This window comes from Erpetoichthys calabaricus, chromosome 1 (assembly GCF_900747795.2).
Source record: "Erpetoichthys calabaricus chromosome 1, fErpCal1.3, whole genome shotgun sequence".
Lineage (NCBI taxonomy): Eukaryota > Metazoa > Chordata > Cladistia > Polypteriformes > Polypteridae > Erpetoichthys > Erpetoichthys calabaricus.
In genome coordinates, this window is record NC_041394.2 from 308008743 (window position 1) to 308032306 (window position 23564).

Below are 23564 nucleotides of genomic sequence, written 5' to 3' on the forward strand. Positions count from 1 at the left end.
TTTGTCGTCTGTAGACATAGTGCTGATGTGACTTACCAAAAAGGTCCAGTTTTGGCTTATCTGCCCAAAGGACATTACCTTGAAGCATTGTGGTTTGACATTATGCATTTCAGCAAATTCCAGTCTGGCTTTTTGATGTTTTATTTTAAATTATGGAGTTCTCCTGGGTCTTCTTCTATTGAACCACTTCTTCCAGGAGTTCTTCTTCTTCTATATTCTTTGCTTCTGTCATTCAAAAAGCAACGGATGGTGCAATCACTGTTGGACCTAGACCTTGGAATTCAGCTTGTATCTCTTTTGAGGTTGTCCTTGACTTCTTGTCTACCATTCTCACTATCCGTCTGCCCATTCTGGGTTCAATTTTCCTCTTTTGCCCACATCCAGGGAGGTTGGCTACAGTTCCATGGACCTTAAACTTCTTAATATTTGCAAAACAAAAAAAACCAGCTGCTTAGTGATTATCTTCTAGGTTGTGCCTTTGACATGCTTGTTTATAATTTTCTCTCTGATGTCCTCAGACAACTCTGTCCTTGACTATGTCTGGTCCATGTTCTGTATGGGACATACAATGACACCAAACAGCAGAGTGACTATGTTTCTCCATTTAAACAGGCCGAATGACTTATTATGCGATTGGAGACTTGTGTGATTCAAAATAGCTAGTTTGAAAAATCACTTATGATCTTTTTTAGGGGTACCAACAAATGTGTCCAATCCATTTTAAGAAGTTCTTTGAAGAATAAGCAATACTTTATCTCTTTTCACATGTGTTTTGCTCTACTCGATGACATATCAAAGGCATGCATGTATAAAGGAGACTATTGCTTTTCATTTTATCACTTTTCAGGAGGCATACAGGACTTTTTCAATGAGCTGTAAGGGCACCAACAAATTTGTCCATGTCAAAAAAGTCAAGAAAAGGGCTACTAGACTGTTTCTATGACTGAAAGGTATGAGCTATGAGGACAGATTGAAGGAGTTTAATTTCACAGAAATGTAAAGTAAGTGGTGATAGAGGGTGCATGTCAGCTGTCACTCTAAAATGAGTCTTTCAATAACATGATGGGAGTTGGTTAAAGTAAATTTCACATAAATAACATTTAACACAAATTTTTTTCACTAACCACTTGTTCAGTGTCTGGCTGTATGCTTTAGTGTACCCTACAGTGGAACAACATTTTAACTGACATTGGTTCTTCCCTTGCACCCAGTATTTCCTGGACAGATTTCAGTTCCCCACAACTCTTACTTGGGAAAAATTAGGATCATAAAATGAAAGAACAGTGTGGATTGTAGAGGGCACTTGTGAGAAGACATCATACCTAAATGAAGCCAAGCAAGCCAAAGTACATAAAAGAAAAGAATTTATATGTAATAATGAATTACACAAAGGTGCAAGTAATTGGAGACAGTGGTATATAACTAAGTAAAGTAAAAGTAAGTAAAATTTATTTATATAGTGCCTACTGCAAGAGGGGAAATCATTGAATCTAAAACTCCACTAGGTGTGTCATCAGACAGAGATTAACCACATCTCCTTAAGTACTGTGACTTTTCCATTTTCCTAGTGTTAAATATGAGTGTGCATCAGAGTAATATTAATTATTTGAGGCATTTAACATAATCCCAATAATCATATTAGCTAATACAGTTATGCAAAGTTTTACAGCTGACCAACTTGAGGCCAGTTGTGTTTATGACTGTGGACCATAGGCACCATATGCTGCACTGTCAAGGTGACACAGCAGGGATGTTAAGTGCTGTGCTAGCATGTGATGCTGCCTTGACGTTAAACGCTGAACTTCTCTGTGGTGTTCTCCTCATCATGTGTGGGAAGTTGAACCTCCTTGTGTAGAGCTGCAGATGTGCCGGTCACTTGGCTGTGTTCCTTCACTGAACTGATTCTGCAAAACAGTATTCCAAGCCCAAATTTCACCTTTGAGGCTCTCCCTCTACTGCTGCTGTGTAACATCTGTGCAGTCTACTTCATCCTTTGCCTGTGCAGTCTTACCTCCAGCGCTACTTTACACTGCTCGCAAGGAGCAACTCAATCTGCCACACTTTTCTCCAGTTCAATGAGCTAGCGAAGCTCCACTAGTAATAGCACACGCAGGCCAATAGAACAGATGGAAAAGCATGGTGGAGCTACAGAGTTAGCAGTCTCTCTGACGTCTTCATTATTATCTTTCATTATTATTATTATTTCACAGTGCTTTAAAAGGTTTGCTTTGATCGGTTCTGCTCCATGTGGCTAATTCTTATGCATTCGGGCCACAATGTCTTCCCTGAGACCAGTGTTTCTCAACCTTTATGGTCCCACAACACAGGTTTGCCTTTTTAAATTTACTGATGATGCATTAGCAACAACTGCAAACTGCCTTCTTAGTGAAACAAGTGTAGCCAACAGTCCCTGTTAGTGAAACAAGTAACCCCACTGCGACCCACTCACAAACCAATGACGGCAGCCTGCGTCCCACCAACAACAACCCACGACCAACTTAGTGGTTCAGAAACACCAGTGAAAGTTTGCGTACCTGTGACCCACAACAGACCCACAATGCATCAGTTACCATGACCTGTACACTTTGTGTCTGATATACAGCCAAATGACTGGTCCCAAATGGAGCCATAAGTTTGCAGATGACTGTATAATGGAAGTACAAGTTTACTCATCTATAGTTAGCACAGAAATAGACTGTTAAAGACCACTTGCAGGTATACATGGCATTAACACTTTCATGCCTCTCCCTGCTGTGTCTGCTCTGCATTTCTGCAAACCACGAAACATGGCAAACACCATTACAGCCAAAGACACTCATGGGTCTGCTGAAACAATTCAGTTTAAATGCTACCACCCATTATAATGTTACTACTGCTCACTGTCTACCTGAGAATACCTGTGGTGAGCTAGTATATAATCGATCCTACTGGTTTATTTATCGATGGGACTATGCTAGAGCCTTGCACCTTCTTCTCTTGTAAAATACCAGAGAGATGAATTTAACCTGCAGAAAGTACACTGGACTGGGTTATTCCTTCAGTATGACTAAGAATGCAAATATATGTTTTTCCCCTCGATTGAAAAGTTGCACATTGGCCAATTGGACTAAGCTCAACCTATTCACTTCTTGACTCATCAGTCATATGACTGGAAATGGGTACTATTATTATTAGTAACATTGCTGTCTTCATTAAAAGTAGGCATCAAAAGAATGGTGATTACTACACAAACCAGATACAGTAAGCAATGACATCATGGTTACAACAAATTATAAACAACAAGAAAAGCAATTCTAAAAAGTCCAAAAATGAATCAGAGAGAAACAGTAAAAAGTCAAGACTTATTGCAAACTGTTTCCAGTTTTTTCATTGGTTAGCATCACCACCTCACATCACTTTGGTTTGGTTTCTATTTTTGAGTAGCTGGCACGTACTTTTGGTATTCATCCTTGTTTTCTCTAGTGACTGCAATGGTCCAAAAACATTCTGGTGTCTATTCGGTTTAGCTGCACATACTTTACTGTTGATGAGAATTCACCCCCCTATTAGGATGTTAAACACTTATAATCACATCCTAAAGCACATAACCTATGAGAACATCAGGTAGTGTTACATACAGTAAGTGGAAATTTAGGAGGCTTCTTAAAAGCAAGTGAAATCCTGTCATAGGACTTAATGATACACAGTAACTAATAATCCTTATTCCTGTTTTATCTGTTGAATATTTAATTTTATCCGTACAATTTTTGGAAAAGTCAGGACTAGTTTTAATTAACATTTAACATTTAAAATACTAAAATAACAGTTTGTAAACTTTAAAGCAGCCCTTTTTAATTTACTGGGTCTTTGGGTAGTTGTATTCTCCACTTCAGTCCCTAATGTGGTTGCTGTTATAAGTGTAACATAAAATTCTCAAACACACTTAAAGTAATTCAGAGTTGGTGGATGCTGGCTGGAGAATATTTTAGGCAGTCCTTGTCATGATCTGAATTGTATTTTACTTTTCTGCTGTCATTCTTTGGGCTTTCAAAATAACCAAGGAATTGTTTTGGGGGTTTGGGAGGCCAAAGAACATATAATGTTTTCATTTATGTTTTTTTTTTATTACATTCAAAAGTATATTCCTTTTTGTGGTGGGGCCACTTGTCTGTCATATGGGCACCACCATTTTTTGAGTTGTTTGGTCTGGTTGCTAAGCAGTTGTTAGGCAATCACAGTTGGCAGAGAGTGATGCATGATGTCACCAGGTCACAGGTATAAGGTCAGTGTTGGGCACTTTCTGGCTTGTCCAAGTTCATGGATACAACTAAGAAAGGACTAGCGGTCTCACTAGTGTTTCAATCAGTCAGTCATTGTCTAACCCAGGGGTGCCCAACTCCAGTCCTGGAAGGGCCGCAGTGGCTGCAGGTTTTCATTCTAACCCTTTTCTTAATTAGTGACTTGTTTTTGCTGATAATTAACTTCTTTTGAATTCATTTTAATTGACTTGCTCTTGAAGACCCCTCAATTATTTATTTTTCCTTAATTAGCAGCCAAACAATAATGAGATACAAAATGAGCCAAAACAGGACCAGCAAACTGTGACCATCATACAATATCTGAAAATAGGTGAAGGTCTCAGGAATGCTGATCTGCTCTTAAAAAAAAGAGAAAAATCCAAAATTTTGGAAATGTCTGCTATTGCACAATGAGAGCAGCAACAACCATGGAATTAAAGAACGAGTTTAATTAACGACAAGACTCAGCACCCCATTAAGCAACTGCTTGGAGTGAAATTGGTTGGAGTTTGAGGCCCTGACTTAGTTGGTCTTCTGTTGGCTCACTCACTCCACATTTCACTTCTGTTTGGGTGCCATTTAAGGAAAGAAATGAAGCAATTCAGAGGAACAATGAAGAAATTCAGGGAAACATGTCTTAAAAACCAAGTCAATTAAAATTAATTCAAAAGAAGTTAATTAGCAGCAAAAACAGATCACTAATTAAGAAAAGGGTTAGCATGAAAACCTGCAGCCACTGCGGCCCTCCAGGACTGGAGTTGGGCACCCCTGGTCTAACCCATTAAGTTCTGAACAGGGTTGCAGGTGTTGCCGGAGCCTATCCCAGCTAACACACAGCATAAGGCAGGAACAAACCCTGGACAGGGCACAAGTCCATGACAGGGCGAACACACACTCCCTAACCACACTCTATGGCCAGCGTTGTAACGCCAATCTACTCAACCTGCATGTGTTTGGACTGCGGGGCAGAAATCAGACCATCCAGAGGAAACCCATGCAGACATAAGGAAAACGTGGTCTCATTACTGCAAGGTAGTAGTACTACACTGCACCACCGTGCTGCCCAGTGTCTGATTTTTGTAAATTAATTCTCTTGTTAATTGAGTACAACTCTCGTCTTACATTTGGCTATGGTCACGTGAACATTTTTTAGTTATCAACTTCTTTGCTACATTTTTTGATTCATGTTTTTTGGTTTCACATTCTAGGCTTGTTTATTAAAATACTGTCTTCCTGATATCAACCAGACACTGTCTCCAGATTTCATTTTTTAAAAGCTTCTGCTTCCAAGTGAAGTCAGTATAGAAAAATGCAGGTAAATGTCCTCAAAGGACACCAGCTTGTTACAAGGCCAATCATACACATATCCACAGAGTACCAATTTGAAATCACCTATTCACCTAACAAGCACATCTTTGAGGTTGTAGGAGGGCAACTAGAGTACCTGAAGAAAACCTACACAAGCACATGCAAACTCATGAACAATGACTGAGCACAAGATTCAGATTTGTGGTCTTATATCTTGCCTTTCTAGGCAACTAGCACATTTGTGTAGCATAACTCCCTACACACAATGACATGTGCAGAAGTTCTCTGTTACTTGGATAATAATCTCCCTGCCACCACTACCTGCAGAGATGGTCAACCCATTAGGCAACATAGGTAACCGCCTACGGCAATGTCATCTGAGGGGCACTGTTTAGATAAATTAAGGGGCAAAATAACTTAATCATGTGCTCTGAACACCATTTGGAAAACCGTCCCTAGATGCTCCAATCTCATGATTCTGTCAACTAGGAGGACTGTATCCTCCAACCCTGGAAGTCCCACAGGACTAACTGCATGCTCCAATCACCAAAGGGGACAAGGACGCCCTTCAATGAACTACACGACCAACTGTGTGCACCAATCAACAAGGTGACCCAGCACCCAGGACGCTCCACAATATTTCATTAGGCTAACTGCGCGTTCCAATTACCAAGTGTTCCCACTACTTCCCACCTATGGTGCCAAATGACCTGCAACCATTAACTGTCGTACGCAATTCCGATCAACCTTCATCTATTACAATTCCATAATTTTTATAGAGACTGATCCAAGAACCAAATGTAGAACATTCTGACCCTGTAAAATGAATACTTCAAAATGTAATGATGTTTCAGTTTTCTTTCTTTTTGTAGGAGGACCTGTAAAGAAAAAAGTGTGACTCACTAGGAATATTTGCTGATCTAATTCACTGGTTGTAAATTTGAAAAAAAAAAGAGTGTTTTAGGCTGAAATCCCTGCACGTAATGTGTGTTGGGGAGCACAAAATAAAAAGAAACCCTTTGCTCGTCCTAATGTCAAGGAAGCACACCAGAAGCTAGTGGTCAACAGTGAAACATCCCACGGCAACTTCAGAGTGACAGGATTTCAAAGATTCTGTTTTAACCTTGAGCTGAGCAGTGGTTAGGGTTAGTTAGTGTTATAGCTTTAAAGCACCCACAGAGAGTTGGAACCTGCCTTGTGGCTAGTGCTACTGGGATAGGAGTCATCTGTTCTTCACAGCCTTGAATTGAATCAAGCAAGCTTGAGAATGTTATGTTATGAAATAGATGGTGGATAATGTCATCTTCCACCAAATGAGAATCTGCAAATTTCTGTAAGAGGGTATATACTGTACATCTCAGTAACCATCCCTAACCTTGGCCACAGGACTTGAAAACAGACCACATGCTTCACTGAGAAATCCAGGAAGAACATTTTTCTACTAGAAACATCACCCACATCTTGCTTCATTGATGAGACCAGCAATGGGTGCCGCTGCCATCAGGTAATGTCTATGAATCAAGCACACCAAATTGTAGCAACCACATGAAAAATCAAACAACTAAATCTTGGTAACCAAGCAGTAACAACATCACATTAAAATTAAAGAGTTCATACAATGTAATGAAAATATAACCACAATAACTAAAAACGCAGTAACACAAATATTTTGACCCAACAAGTATTTTTAAGTAATGTGTGTAACTAAAATATGTCACCCTTTAATCAGAGGCCCTCTGGTTGCAGTGGAAACTGTACCTGCATCTGTCTGAAGTTGTTTTTGGAGAGCTTCAATAATTAACGTATTCTTCTCCATGTCGTGTGTACACTGCTCTAATTTATTGGTCAACGTCTTTATCTGTCCGTCTCGTTTTTGCAATTCCTGTGTTAAAAAGATAAATAAAAACTCAACAATTGGGATGTCAGAAAAAGCAAATCAGGGGGAAATTAAATCTCCCAAAATAAAAAATGAAGCCCTGAATAACCTATGAAAGTTATTTCTGTATTAAAAAGGGAATAAAAAGCACACTAACATTTAAAAAATACATTTTGATAACACATTCTTCACTACCTCTAGTTTGAATTTGTTTATGCATAGCATATAAAAAAGATAATAAATGTAAACCATGAGCATAAAATGTTTGCTAGCACACCCTATATAAGAAATAAAAAAGAGATGTACATAAATGTTGTCACCTATGACTGCATGGGGGACAGCTTAAGGGCTCAGGTGACAGTAATAACTCGCCAAACCAGGGGTTGGCACTGAGGTTTAATGCCATCTCTCTTCCTCCCTCTGCAGAACAGAAACCTAACCGCCACTCCAGTGCTGATGCCACTTCCGTTGTCTGCTATCCTGGACAACTCCCCTTCCTGTCAAAGACCTATATAACCTATATAAGAGGGCCACTACCATACTTCAGTCTGTTTTGAACTTATGTCTGGAAAGATGTGCTGAAAATTATTATACAGTGTTCACCCAGGATGGTGCTCCCCAAACCTTTAACTTTTTATCTTGGACTACTCTATCCAGGCCGGCCTGTATACTGGTACTGTGAATGTTGTGTAGAGTGGAGGCAGAACCTCTAAGTTTTTTTCCCAGTTGATTCTAGGGTTCATCAGGGGTGTGTTCTTGTTCCTATTTGGTTCACTGCTTGCATGGACTGGGTGTGGGGCAGGGTCATGGGGGCCAGTTTCTGTGGGACATCTGTTGGTGAAGAAAGATTCACTGACCTTGACTTTGCTGACAGATCCTGTGATGTTTGCAGAGTCAAATGGAGGCTCTCAAGAGACTGAGTGTTCTGGATAAAAACTAAGATCCAGGCCTTTAATGACCTTTTGGGCACAGCCATCAGCAGTGTGTCTGTCTGCAGAGAGAATGTCAGTAACATCGAGAGTTTTATTTACCTCGGCAGTGACTTTCATGTTTCGGGTGATTCTTCCTATGAAGTCAGTAGATGGATTGGGAGAGCATGGGGGAGTCATGAGGCTGCTGGAAAGGACTGTGTGGTGCTCCCGATATCTATACAAAAGGATGAAGGTCCAAGTCTTTAGAATCCTGGTGCTTCTTGTTTTGTTATATGGTTGCGAGATATGGACGCTATCCATTGATCTGAGATGAAGACTGGACTCCTTTGGTACTGTTTCTCTTCAGAGAATCATTGGGTACCGTTGGTTTGACTTTGTGTTGACTTGACTTGACTTTGTCCCAAATGAGGCAGATTACCTGCATTGTGAGGGAGCGTCAGTTACAGCACTATGACCATGTGGCGCGATTTCCCGAGGTTGATCCAGCTCAAAGGAGCCTCGAGGACCCGAGTAGCTGGACCAGGCCAACACGTAACACCAGGCTGTGACAGATAGAGGGTCATTTCCAGAGGGTGGGACTAGACCGCGTGTCTGCCTGGGGGGTTGCCAACTGGGATCTCAAGCTGATTCATCGTGTGGTGGATGCAACAACGTGCTGTACCCGTACATGCTCCCCAACCTGACCTGACCTAGTTTATCCGTCCATTTTCCATTTTGGTGTTTCCCCACCAAAAAAAATGAGGCTCTAGAGGCTAACCTGGACAATTGTACATGCTCTCCTTCAAAAAGCCATTAGGATTTGCACACAAAACATTTAAGACAGACACTTAATCTAATCATATCTTTTAACTCTGCTGTGCATATTAATATAAAATAGGTAAATAGAAACCATTAATAATAAATTGGCAAAAAATTAAGAAAGACTATTACAGTATAACAAATGATAGCATGTTTGTCACAAATTAATTAATTCATTTTTGGGTTGGTTCTCTAATTTTGTTAACATAATTTGATATAAAATGCAGCTGCATAATACCTGCTGAAGGGTCATGATGCTAGCTTTATCACAATCAAGCAGTGCTGCTTTAAGTTTTTCTGTAATTTCAGTTAACATTTCCTGGTATTTCAGAATTTCTTCATCCTTTGCAGAAAAAACTTTCTGAAAATTAAATCAAACTCATTATTTTTTGTTGCCCATAAAAAATGAAAGAATGCCAATAAATCAAAAATGCACTAGTACCAAAGTTTCATTTTGCAAATTCCTCATGTTCATAAGCTGTTCCCATTTAACCCGTTCAAGATGGGTGTGAATGTCACGGGCTAGAAGGTTAAAAACATCAACAAAAAATGCCAGGAATTCCTTGCTTAGATGGCAGTAAAGACTGCAAGACAAACTAACTTGTACGGACTTCAGGTGTTAAGAACTGGAACCCCTCCTTAAAAAATGTTGTAGCTTTGCATGAATTTTTTTCATTTATCTGTTTTGGATATTTTGAAAGCTTAACTGTCAATACTTTTGTTAAGTTTGTTTCTTAAAAAAAGAATAAGTAAAGAATATGAAATGGTTAAAACACACTCTGAGCTAATTTTTTTCCCCAAATATTTGAGCTAATTTTTTTCCCCAAATATTCAACTTTTATTAATAAAAGTTTCATGAAAAATTCAGTTTAACTTGTTTTTGATGAATAGTTAAAACAGAGCTTCTATTTTTTTGTGAGACTGAAGTGCATTTTCAGATCACAATTTAATTTAAATATGTTAACTTGTTATACTAATTTTATGAACTAGGCTATAAAAATCAGTTTCTAAAAGTATTCAGGATAAATTACACATTTTGAGTATTCACCTAGAATATGTATTGTATATTCAGTATTCAGTGACTAAATACGTTTTTAGAGTATTCTGGTCAACTCTGGCTTTCCTCGATGACATATCAAAGGCCTGCAGGTATATACAGGGGGCAACAGATGCTTTTCATGTCATCACTTTTCATGAGGCACATGAGCTGTAAGGGGAGCAACAAATTTGTCCTTGTCTGTAAAAAGTACTCTTTATCCAAATTTATTTTAAACCCTGAGATTTTGTAAAATGTGTCTGGTCATTTTAATATAATTAATAACTTTGGATCAAATCATTGGTTTTAGGGATTAATTAATAATAATATTAATAATTAATATTTTCAGCAAATATACAGCATTATGTACAGTATAATTAATAAAAGCTAGCCAGTCTAGAGAGAAACCATCTTGCTGAAATAAAAAAACACCAGTATGTTTTACTGACCCATTACATTAAGCAGAAGCAGAATAATAAAATATTATATAACAGTTTATTTCCTGAAATGTGTTAATGTTCTTGTTTCCGGAACACAGAATTAAAGATGTTTGGAGCTACTGTAATGCAGACCTAATTTTAACTACTTCTGAAAAGTCATATTTAAAATAATAACTCCATCCATCCATCCATTTTCCAACCCGCTGAATCCGAACACAGGGTCACGGGGGTCTGCTGGAGCCAATCCCAGCCAACACAGGGCACAAGGCAGGAAACAATCCTGGGCAGGGTGCCAACCCACCGCAGAAAATAATAACTCTTTCATGTCAAATTAATAAACTTTTTATACAACTGATGACATTTAGCAAGTAACAGGTACCTTTTCAATTTGATTTTAAATCTAAGGAGTGTACAAAAATCAAATTTTTCAGAGTATTAGGATATTCTCTCTACTAGTTTGAAAGCACTAATCATTGTTGTTTTATATATTCTTGTGTGCTTTGTAAAGCACCTTGTGAAATAAATTTTGATTTTCTAATATATTCTAATTACTGTATAGCATTGTTACAATTGGGACCATGTCAACAAAATTTGCCAATATTCCACCTCAGGCAGGGGTGGACTGGCCATTAGGGCATTTGGACAATGCCTGGTGAGCCGCAGACTCTGGTCTGGTCATGGGCCGGGCGTTTCATGAAATAAATTTTATGCTCTGGTTACTGTTTGACATTAAAATTAATTTTCTAAACTACTAAACATTATCTGTCCGGTACTGCGATTTATATAGTCCTATATAATATACAGTATTACGTCATCAAATTGTTTTAGTTGTCAGTACACAACGTTGCAGCGAAAAATTTGGTCAAAATTGCCTTTTGCCGATTTCTGTTTTGATATTGCTACGTTTCGGTTAGCATATACATTATTGCAATTTACTTTATCTCATATCTAGTATTAATCTATCTATCTATCTATCTAAACTCTTTGGTACTAATAATTAGTTTAGATTATGTATTATGCATTTTATTGTTCTCTGGTCATCAGCATGAGCGATAATTAGTGGTTTTCAGCTGCGATTATTAGTATGATGAAATAAAGTTATAAAGCACAGGATAGGAATTTTTCATATTAGGACAGAACATCTATAGTTTATTGTTAAGTTAATGGGACATTTCAATCATGTGAGGTTTTCATGATAACCTCGGTAATAATTTATTTCATTGTAAATGAGCAGCTACTAGCCTACTAGGGTACTGGCACTTGGACATGACATTGACATTTGACATGTACTCTAATAAAATGTAAGCCATGTTACTATATTTTTATTTTTCATTAAATTTTATTTCTAAGCATGTCGTCAAATTTTAAGTTGTGTCCAAACAACAGTGTACAGATTAAGTTTGCCAACAGTTTAGATAAAGTTCATATCATAGGTTCATAGCAAGTAGCGAGCCACGTACTCATCACAAATTTTAAGAAAATTACAATGAATCATGGGCCGAATGGGTCAACCTCGTCACCTCACTCGTTGAAGGATGCCCGGGCCGGTTTTGAAACCCAGTCAACTCCTGGCCTCAAGCAGTGTGGACACATGTTGCTGCACCTAAAGATGGAAACCCCGCCATTTATTGTTGGCTGTTCGTTTGCACCCAGAGCTCCCAGCTTCAGCTGCCCCACAACCTTAACCTCGGCATAATAGATTAAAAAATAAATAAATCCCATGATGTCTCCTGAAGAACCACACTTTAAGAATGAATTCCCAAACCTTCTAGAATTCAAATCACACAGAGTATAGAAGCACTGTGATGATGGACCCAGAAATTATCCAAAGTCCTACTGTATGTTGTTGATGTCTTTAAAAGATCCATGACAAAACTTGTTAATTGTGTTCTATAGAATTGTTTCAGATCAAGGGCAGAAAGATTTGGAATATACGTAAATGAAAGAAAATGGGGTGCAGATATTTTTGTGGGCGCTAGTACTAAGATACCAGTAGTCAGCTGTGAATGGCTGAGGCACCATTGAAATGTTAGAATTAATTTATGCAGATGGAACTTTGACATTTTTGGTTTGCTTTTTTGTTTGGGTAAAAATTATCCATTTTGTTTTTATGGGAAACCTCCATTTTTGAGACAGCTTACAAGCTCTATATGTATATATGTATTATATAGTCATACTGTATATACAGTATATATGTATTAAGTGATACTGTTCATTTACTAAAGTGAACCTGTGGTATGTTACTCCTAATAACAAATCGGTCTTTTAGTTTTGCATTTATCACTGAAACCATGAGTGAAATATGGTAAGCATTAAACAGCATACTTTTGTTTTTATGATGTGCTTTTTTAATTATTTACAATTAAATAGTTACCACTCAACTTGACTGCTGATTTTTTTTTTATGTTATTTAAGCAAACGTTGATGGTTTTTTATATACTATATGCAACATTATTTTAATTCTTAAGTCACAATTAAGGGGCAATTTTTACCTTCCACTCTTCTACTTTTGACTTGACAACCTCCATTACAGTATCATCCTCGTCCAACTTTGAATGCAGTTGCTCAGTCATTTCATACAACTATTAACAAAAACAAAATTAAAAACAGGTATAATTATTCAGAAAGCAAGAAACACAAACCATGGAAAAGTTAATTGCCACATTTACCCATTTATTACATTTGTGTTAATAAGAGCTATAGTAGAACAAGCTGGTCAGACCTTCTAATCACTCTCCAAGTTCTTGTTTGGGAATAGGCCCAACTGAGATATATCATTCCTGAAGCGAGTTGGAGTCTCTCTCTGGGTGTGCTGAAATTGGGCCATGGCAGCACTAGAGGGCACTTGGATCATCTCAGCCTTTTCCACAGAGAATGATTCTAATGCCCACTGTCCTCAGTGAATGAGGGTGGCGATCTTAATCGACCAACAAATCAAAAGCGTCACAAAGACCTAAAACAGTTCAAGAAGCCCTCTTAACAGAGTTCAACACCAACCCATCTTTAATGAAGACACCACTCCAACTCTGAGAAGGTTAGGACAAAACAGCACATAATATCAACCCCATATGCTAAAAATGCCTCTCACTGCAGTAAACAGTCACCTGCTTCCAAACGTGTAAAAATATGTGGACAAGGCTGGCATACTCCCTCATCACCCAAGATAAGTGTGCAAAGGTTAAAATCTGGTTTAGAGTAACTGTGATCTGCTGTCATCGTTTCATGAATCTGAGATTAATTTATTGGCTAGGATGATCTTTTCAGTAACATACAGTATCTTGAGCTTTTCCAGGGAGGTGTAAGAATGTCACCCCACCCAGCACTTTTTTTCCTATGAAACTGGATGCAACCATCAGATTGAGAACATCCTCAAAGTGTTGCTTCCACCTCATGGCAAAATCCAAGTCAATGTTTACTCATCCTTGTTGAAGACAAGTGAACATTTGGGTGAACAATTTTCTGAGAGCTCAGCACCTCCACAGTTTGTCTTGTGGGACAATTGCAAGAGATATATTCCTTCTATAAGGAAGTACAATTCCGAAGCCAACTAATCTTAAGTGCACTTGTTTCTAGTAGTTTTTTTTCATACACTCTCAAAAATATCTTTCTTTGCTAGTGAAATATTGTTCCACTTCTTTAAAGACAGTCCATATTACCAATGTGTCCCATGCATGGCTATCAGTCACTGAATTACATCTTTCCCTGATCTTGAGCTTGAAAGTAATGAACCTCTTAGTGGCTTCCATGTAACTTCTTTTGACTGAGCTTTTGTGGACTATGTGGGTCATCCAATCAGCAAGCCCTGCTCCTTATCAGTGACCAGAACCTCCAACCTCCTACAGTAGTTGGGTTGTGCAATGCATATTCCCACAGTTCTGTTTGGTTTTACTGGAACTATTATAGAACTCTCACAGTGTGGAAACATTTTTATCTGACTAGTTTGGATATTTCAACATGGGTCTCTGAATACCTCTGTTTATGGTTATGATGATCAAGTTTAATAATAATAATAATAATTCATTACATTTATATAGCGTTTTTCTCAGTACTCAAAGTGCTATCCACACAGGGAGGAACCGGGAAGTGAACCCATAATCTTCCACAGTCTCCTTACTGCAAAGCAGCAGCACGACCACTGAGTGACTTGGCGTTGGACAGGGCAGAGTCAGAGTTTGGAGTCACCGGTTTGTAACTGGTATATGGTAAAATATTGAATCCAACAGATTAATATCAACATATCTGCAATATAAACTATGACTTTTGTTTTCTTTTAGCCATTGAATTCCATGAGACAAGAAGTGCATCCATCCATCCATCCATTTTCCAACCCGCTGAATCCGAACACAGGGTCACGGAGGTCTACTGGAGCCAATCCCAGCCAACACAGGGCACAAGGCAGGGAACCAATCCTGGGCAGGGTGCCAACCCACCGCAGGACACAAGAAGTGCAACTAAAGCAATTTTTAAGAATCCCCACCTGGAGTTTTAGATGTTCATTTTCTTTTCGTAAATGATCCATGACCACATCATTCTTTTGCACAGTTACTTTTATTTTATTATATTTGTCAGTTATTCTTTCCATTTCCTGTGCAGATTCTTGAAGGTTCTTCTGGATTTCTTGATTTTGAGCATCCAGCTTTTCATTTGCTTCTGTCAGATTCTAAAATAAAAAAGAAAAGCATTATATTCAGGTAAAATGTTATTCTTGAGGCATCCATTTAATTTGAATTCGAAAGGACTACAGTATCAAATGGACCCTTCTACTTACTTCCCCTGACGTCTATAGTCATCTTAGGTCAAACACATACACATCAGGTTGATTTTGGTATTGCAAATGAGTGCCATTACTTCTTAGAATTATAGCCCATTTCACAACCCATTCATTTTCTAGAATAACATTGCTCAATTCATGAACTGCTACTATTGAGCTAAAATCTGACTAGACTGGAAGTTGGTTACAAAATCCACTGCAACATGAGAGGGAAAAAAAGTGAAGAATCCTCTTGACACAAATGCTGCCACTGATCATCTGTTCTCAACTTTGCCCTCATCCCTTGATACAGTTTGTCCTCTCTCTACTAGGCATGCACATGAAAGACCTTGGGTTTCTGAAGCTCTACGCAGTATACAGACAGAGTTTAGAATAGCAATATCTTCTATCTTCCTTCTCTTCTGCTACTACCCATGCTAAGGTAAGTTTATTTCAAAATAGAATTACTGACACTTCTGACACCCATGGTTTGTTCTCTGCTTTCACCTCTCTCCTGAACATTCCACTGCCTTCACTCTCAATCTCCTTGACTGTTGATAACTTGGTAACCTTTTTTTCCCCCTTCCACCAGTCAGCCTACTCCCTCCTGAACAACATTCTACTCTTTCTCTTCTCTCTCTTTCACTGAAGTTTCCAGCCTCCTCTATAGTCACCCCTCTACCTCTCATCTTGACCCATCCCCTTATATCTTGTCCAAGCTATAACTTCTTCACTCATTTCTGCAATTACACAAGTCATCAATAACCTCACTCAAAATAGACACTTTTCCTGCAAACAATCTCGTGTAACTCCTTTCCTCAAGAAGCCTACTCTTGACCCATCTCAGAGTAAAATACAGACCAGTCTGCCTCCTCTCCTTTCTATTTAAAACACTGGAACATGCCATCCCTAACCAAGTCTCTTCCTTTCTTCTAAAAACAGACTGCTTGAGCCTAATCAGTTAGGATTCAAGAGAGGCCGCTCCTTGGAGACTACTCTACTCATCTTTGTTGATATGTTGCGGCAGGCCAGAGCTACCAGCATGCCATCTGTGCTCGGTCTGCTTGATCTCTACTCTGCCTTTGACACAGTCAACCACCAGATCCTCCTTGCCAACCGTTGAATGGCGTCTGGTGATGACACTTCTGTGTGGTATCAAACCTCAGTCCTATGTAGTGCCTGGTGGGTGGAAGGAGCTCCCCACTTTCATTTGAAATGCAGAGTCCCTCGATATGTTTAAGAAGCATTTGAAGACTCTGTTTTGATTGGTGAATTTCTGTCTTTTAGGTTTTGTAAACTAGGAATTGTAACTCGCTTGTATTTTTCTCTGAGCTCTTCACTTGGTGTTCAATTTTGTACCCTTGTCCTGTGACACTTGTTCCCAAACAGTCCCCAGACTGATGTTACTCGATTATGTTTTTTTATAAGTCACTTTGGATAAAAGCATCTGTTAGGCAAATAAATGTAAATATATGAATTCTTATTGGAAATTCCTTTAGTACTACAAATACAAATTGTAGCAGTGAAAAGGATTGTTGTGTGTAAAGGCTGGAAAAGTAGTGTCCAATAATATCATAAACTGTTTATTCTTAGTTTCACTCTGTGTCACTGTGCCACTAAAAACTGCTATTTAATAACGAAGCAGATGAGTGTAATCACCGGTAGTAGGTTACCTATAATCTACAAGAACGTCCAGTTTAGCACCCTAAGGAAGACTCTCTCTACTATGGATCACATAGCAAACATAACAAATAATGTTCTCCAATTTAATAAAATTTAGGGTTGTGAAGGGCAGGAGTCTGTTCTAGCAACACTGAGTGCAAGGAAGGAAAAAGCCCTGGACATGAATTTCAGACCATCACAGGCCCATTCACATAAGATCCAGTTTGGAATCAGCAGCAAACTTAATCAGCATGACTTTAAAATGGGAGATAAACTGAATTATCCACAGAAAAAATACATCGCACAGGGAGAAAACTTGTACACATACAACAACCAGGTATGGGGTTCACATCCAAAATACTAGACATCCATGAGGCAGTAGCTTTACCCAATGTGTCACTCAACAAGCATAATTAGCTTGTTTTATTTCAAAATAAAGTCGTAAATGTTATAGGGGAAATAAAGTGGTGGTGTACATTGCCATAAGAAATGAATAGAGATGTTTTGGGTGACAGATTATAACAGGCAAATAAAAAAAGGTTGCATAAATGGTGTATATTTATAATTGAAGTTCTATCAATCTGATATACGCAATGCAATACCTGAATATCATCAAGGTACTCATATATCTCATTGTTCTTTTTTGACAGCTCTGCACGGATATCAAAATCATCCTCTGTTTTGTAAAGCAAATTGTCTCTATGGGAATCTATCTGCATCTGGTAGTCAATAATGTCTTGGCGGAGATCTTCATTCTGTGGAAATACATAATTCTGATCAACTATAATACACACAAACAAAAAAAATCACTTTTAAAACTTACTTTACCATTACAGTGTCACAAGGAGTTAGAACATTTCCAAGTAGCACTGGGCACAAGGCAGGGACCAGCCCTCATATATGTAGCAATAACATCAATCTGTCCATCTTGCAAATTTTTATAAGGAAGAGAAAAACCAGAGTATATGAATAAAGGTCGTGTAGACACAAGACATCTGGGCAAACTTCACACAAGCGGTGGCCATGTCTGCATTAAATCATACAGGTAAAACACTTATACATTAAACAAACTTCAAATAATTGTCTATGCATAAATAAACTGACTAAAATTTAAAAAAACAGATAAACTAAGAGAACATTGTAATGATGATTGTGAACTAAGAACACTTCATTGTGAACACTTTAATGAACAGTTTAAAACACTGATTTGTTTCATGTTCCCTTTCAGGACAATGGTCTAAAAAGTACAGGAGCACCTTAAAAATAAGGTGTTAACTGTCCATCAAAATCAATGACAACAGAGCAATTTAAATTTTATAAAGTAAACAAGACACACGACCCTAAACTGATGGAAAAATTGCCTATTTTTGAAGAAGAGCAAGAGGAAGTAAGAGGGAGTGACTCCATTTGTATAGCAGTAGGTTGCAGGCGAGAAAACACAATAAATATAACCTACAGAGTAAGATAATGCCACAAATGCAAAACTGATTTCATATGAAATTTATACTTTGAAGAGGAATTCATTAGCCTTCATTACGCTAGCAGCACAGATTTGACAACCAGTTAAAAAGTGTGTAGTGTACAGCAGTGAAGTCCTGTGCTCAAAAGCTACACCGACAGGGCATCTACTTCTTAAAATATTCACCCCCAGTTTCTCTAGTCCGTGTATTTTAAACCACTGCTGGGGTTTCAAGGAGAGAGCAAAAGATTTGTTGCAGAGAGAAGAGGCTAAAATTGCTGCTATTCACTCAGAGGCTCAGTAGTACAAGGTTAACTGAAGCGTAATAATAATTAATCTGCATGTTGTAATGAGTGCTGTGACAGTAGAGACAGATAGACAGACAGACACACATAAACACCCCACAGCTACTGGGCTTCACGTATTTGATAAGTGTCTCTGTCTGCTATCATATTTTTTGTCATTTTAACTATTACATCACTATATAAATTAAAAACAGCAAACTAGCTTAGATGTTCATTGTGGTCTATAGATTTTTAACATGTTCTTCACGCATTTGACAAGTGTCTCTGTCTGCTATCATATCTTTCCGTCATTTTAACTATTACATCACTATATAAATTAACAACAGCAAACTAGCTTAGATGTTCATTGTGGTCTATAGATATTTAACATGTTCTGATCTCACTATTACGATGTAATAGATATTCAGGCAGCTAAACTCTGCTCTTTATCAATACAACGTCTTGAAGACTGGCTTGACACGAGGTGTACAAATCTCCAGTTTATTAACAAAGAGCAGGTGTGAAACTACAAGTTAAGAAACAAAGTATTCATCATACAAGTAACAAAATAATTTGGTAACAACTTTAGATCTATAAGTAGAAATACAGAACAGTAAAATTTTACATATATAAACTTACCGGCTATGCTACCATAGGCTTAAACAAGAGGGATGAACTTTGCTGCATGTGCTTGCCTCAGATACACTATCTACATTGGGAACGTGGTACTGTAAGGCAGGTCAGCAAGGACAAATATCACAAAGCAAGCATATTTTGAACATGACAACAGTTTACAAAAATTGAAAGGATTAATATATAAACATTTTGTCCATCTTAACAAATGTGACATAACGTGTGACAACAGTGTCTATTTTGTCATGGCATGTTTATATCAGTGGCATAGCTAGGGGGGGCAAGGGGGACATCTGTCTCCAGGCGCAGCATCCAGGGGGCACCAAATTTCCCTTCCCCATTGCATTTTGGCAAACAGGAGGATGCATGAAATCTTCAGTTGTCCCCGGGCGCTAAAAATCCTAGCTACGCCTCTGGTTTATATTTCCAATTAGACAGCAGTGTTAAATTTCTTTTGTTACTCGTTTAGACGTGCAGTCAGGAGGCAGATGTTGTGCAGCCTCATCTGTGCATGTACTGCGGTTGTTTGGCAGATTTGTCAATTTGGGTGTTCTGAGTACTGGAATCGGCATCTGCTGTGGATCTTCATTATCGGTTCTCTTAACAGCAGTCCTTTTGATGGAGTGTAACACACTGTATACTTCAAATGCATAAAGAATGGTTCACCATCCTTCAAGATTTGGCCCAGAACCTGATATCCAGCATGCCAGAGCGAATTGCAGAAGATATTGTAAGCAGGAGTTCATGTCAGGAAGTTTTAATAAAGTCTATTGATGGATTATTTAAAGGAAGAGAAATTTGGTGGGTGGAGTAGAGAAGAAGAAAAAAGAAGTGGTCTTGGGTAGCTCAGTGCTGTATCTCCACCATTGTGTTATAAAAGAAATAAAAATACAATTGGCAAATAGTCCATAAACTGGGTTGACCATCTCTGTGTACCTTTCCACACATCGAGGACTCAGTCTGCTATGCTACCGAGGTCACCTGCAAGCCAAGAAGAACCAAACGCTGAATTCTGGTAAGGAGAGTAGCGGACTCTCAACACCTGCTCTTACATTATGAAGAAGGGTCATTACTCTGACACAGGTTCACCTTTGTCTTGTTTATCCACAAACAACCTTTTTGACATATTTCCAGAATTCTGCAGGCTCTTTTAAGTATTTTTTGTGGCTAACTAGTGGTTTGCATCTTGACGTTTGGCTTCTTTATTTCTGTTCATGTAGTCTTCTGCAGATAGTAGTCTCTGACATGTCCACATCTGCCTCATGAAGACTGTTTCTGGTCTGTCAGATAGGCATCTGGGGTTTGTTCTTTTTCATGGTGAAGATTCTTCTGTCATCAGTAGCGAAGGTCTTCCTTGGCCTCTAAATTCCTTTGCGATTACTGAGCTCACCAGTGCATTCTTTCTTCTTAATGATATTCCAAACAATTGATTTAGGTAATCCCAAGGTTTTACTGATGTCTCTAATAGCTTTATTCTTGGTTTTCTGCCTGATAATGGCTTCTTTGACTTTCACTGGCACAGTTCATATCCTCATGTTGATCAAAGGCAACTACAGGCTCAAGGGTAAGAAGGCAAGCCTAGGTATCTAATGCCTGCACTAATAAAGCAATGAAACCCACCTGAGTAATCACAAACACATGTGATGCCAACTCTCCCAAACATTATGGCGCCCTGAAATGGGGGACCATTTAGAAAAAGTGCTGTCATTTTATTTTCATTTTTCTACATGGTGTGAGTGAAATGTATGCAAATATGTGCAATTTAATCAAACTGTCTGATATGCAATTTTAACCTGTGGAGCAGAGGTGTAAATCAGGGAAAATGTGTTTTTATGCCAAACATTATGGAGGGCACTGTATGTGCATGACATTTATGACATCTTTATAAAGTGTTGCATTTTCAAAGCTTACAGCGTTGTAAGGGCCATTTTAATTAAATGTAAAACATTGTGGGATATAAATAATCCTATAAAGGGGTTTGAGATTATGGAGGACATAGCAAGTGTGCATTTGTCCTTTTATTTTGAGACAGATTATAACTTGTAATTCAACCTGACATTATCTAATTTGACTGGATCCTTGGGGGGGAGGGAGTATTTCACTTTCTTGCAGTGTAAGAGGACACTGGAACACGCAGCCCATAAATGAGGCATCCAGTAATCATACTATGACAAATTCTGCAAGGATTTTTTTTGCTATGATGATCTTATGCAAATAATACAAGTTATAAGAATCAAACAGAAAGGTAAAGTGATTTGAAAATGCTGTCTGCCCCTCATGCTATTTTCTGTGACAATTAAAAAAAAAAATACAATCCACGAAGAAGACAAAATGAAAACTGTATTTAACCATCCAAGTACAAACACAAATTATACAAACCTCTCGCTTTAGTTTGCTGTTTTCAACTTCTGCTTCTTCTGCTCGAAGCAATAACTAATAATGTAAAAACAATACAATTAATATTTACATATATGAGAAGGGAATAAAGAGTACTAATATGAAATAATATTTCATTTCCTTTATAGAGCACTCAAGAAACGTCTGTTTGTTTCTGTAATTTTTACTATCACAAACATGCTGATTATTTGTTAAAATCTCTTAAATTTGTTATAAAACCTTATAAGCATACAATTTCAATACTCTTCTTCTCCTTGTTAATCTCCTTCTCAAGTTCAGCTAGCTTCTTGTCTTTGCATTTTATTAGGTATTCTTGCTGACGAATTTCATTTCGCAGAAAGCATATGTCTCGTCCACCGGTGACCATTTTGGATGCCTGTTAAATGAAACAAATTGTATAATAAATATACTGCCAACAGGTTTAAGGACTACAATCTAAAGTGTTAATTACATATAAATGATGGAAAGTTCAACCAAGCAGAGGATTTGGATGTAAATATCAAGTTCATCAACAGTAACAACATAATGTAGAGAAAATTTGTTTGTTTTTTTGTTTAGACAAAATAATTCTTAATCACACCAGAGAAGTAGAATAAAACAAAGTACGTTAAGGAATGCATATCATTTTATTGATTCATTACTGGCATAGTGTGTGTGGGGAACAGCCCGGACACAGACAGGTAGACATCATTTTGTACCCAACACACATTTATTTACAAGTTCTGTTTGCAAAGTTCAAGTGCACCACAACCCACAGACTCCCAAAAGTCCAGGCCAACCACTATGCCTCACTCTTCAGGCCGCCTCCGTGTCTCCTCCTGAGACCTTGTCCAACTGCTCTCCCATCTCCAGCTTCCTTGTGAAGGGAGGCGGCCCCTTTTATTAGCACCCGGATGTGCTCCAGGTGTGTTCCGGTAATCTCCCACGAACACGCCCCAGTGTGGTGGAAGTGCCGGCTGCGTACCCGGAAGCACTTCGGGTGTCCCCACTCATCTTCCCCCCAGCACTTCCGGGTGTGGCGGAAGTACTGGGGTCCAGAAACCTTAAGGCATGGGGGCGCCCCCTGATGGTGACCGTGGGTCCTTACAGGGCTGAGCTTCCAAGCTCTGTACCCGTGGCCCCCAAAACAACCAGGGCAGTCAAGCCATCGTGGTCTGGAGGAGGCGCAAGCCCTCCTCCACTCTTCCTGGGCGTCCCGGCTGGGCTTGGTCCCCAGCTGCGTGCCACATGTGCTAAACCTTTATGACGGCATAAGAAAATATAGATTGTTCCAGATAAATTGATTTATAGTTTTTAATGGTGACATAGTGAATATTTTCTGATTATCAAACCTTAGTAAAAGTAATTCATCAACCCAGCCACAGGGGATGCACAAACCAGTGTGTTTCTTCATGCTGGTCCCAAGCCCGGATAAATGGGGAGGGTTACGTCAGAAGGGCATGTAGAATTTTGCCAAATCAATATGCGGACAACAATACAAATTTCCATACCGGATCAGTCGAGCCCTGGATTAACAACGACCGCCACCAGTACTGTTAGCCAACAGGATGGTGGCGGAAATTGGGCTATTGTTGGCCAAAGAAGAAGAAGAAGAAGGAGAAGAAGGGGGGGAGACGTGTCCAGAGGCAGGAGGAGAGGAGGAAGGTAAAGAGAGTCGAACTGTGGGTAGGAACTTTGAATGTTGGTAGTATGACTGGTAAGGGGAGAGAGTT

General features: G+C 38.7%; 1 protein-coding gene across 1 annotated transcript in view; it reads right to left on the reverse strand.

Annotated features, from left to right (window-relative positions):
- LOC114661842 (centrosomal protein of 290 kDa-like) overlaps positions 1-21118 on the reverse strand; it is a 101796-nt gene extending 80678 nt beyond the window's left edge. Inside the window, exons 1-6 of the mRNA XM_051931034.1 lie at positions 21076-21118; positions 17682-17860; positions 15145-15327; positions 13160-13249; positions 9430-9552; positions 7344-7467 (exon numbers count right to left, since the gene is read on the reverse strand). Of these exons, the coding sequence (XP_051786994.1) occupies positions 7344-7467; positions 9430-9552; positions 13160-13249; positions 15145-15327; positions 17682-17860; positions 21076-21118 (742 nt within the window). The remainder of the gene's footprint in view (positions 1-7343; positions 7468-9429; positions 9553-13159; positions 13250-15144; positions 15328-17681; positions 17861-21075) is intronic.
- Between the last annotated feature and the right edge of the window lie 2446 nt (positions 21119-23564).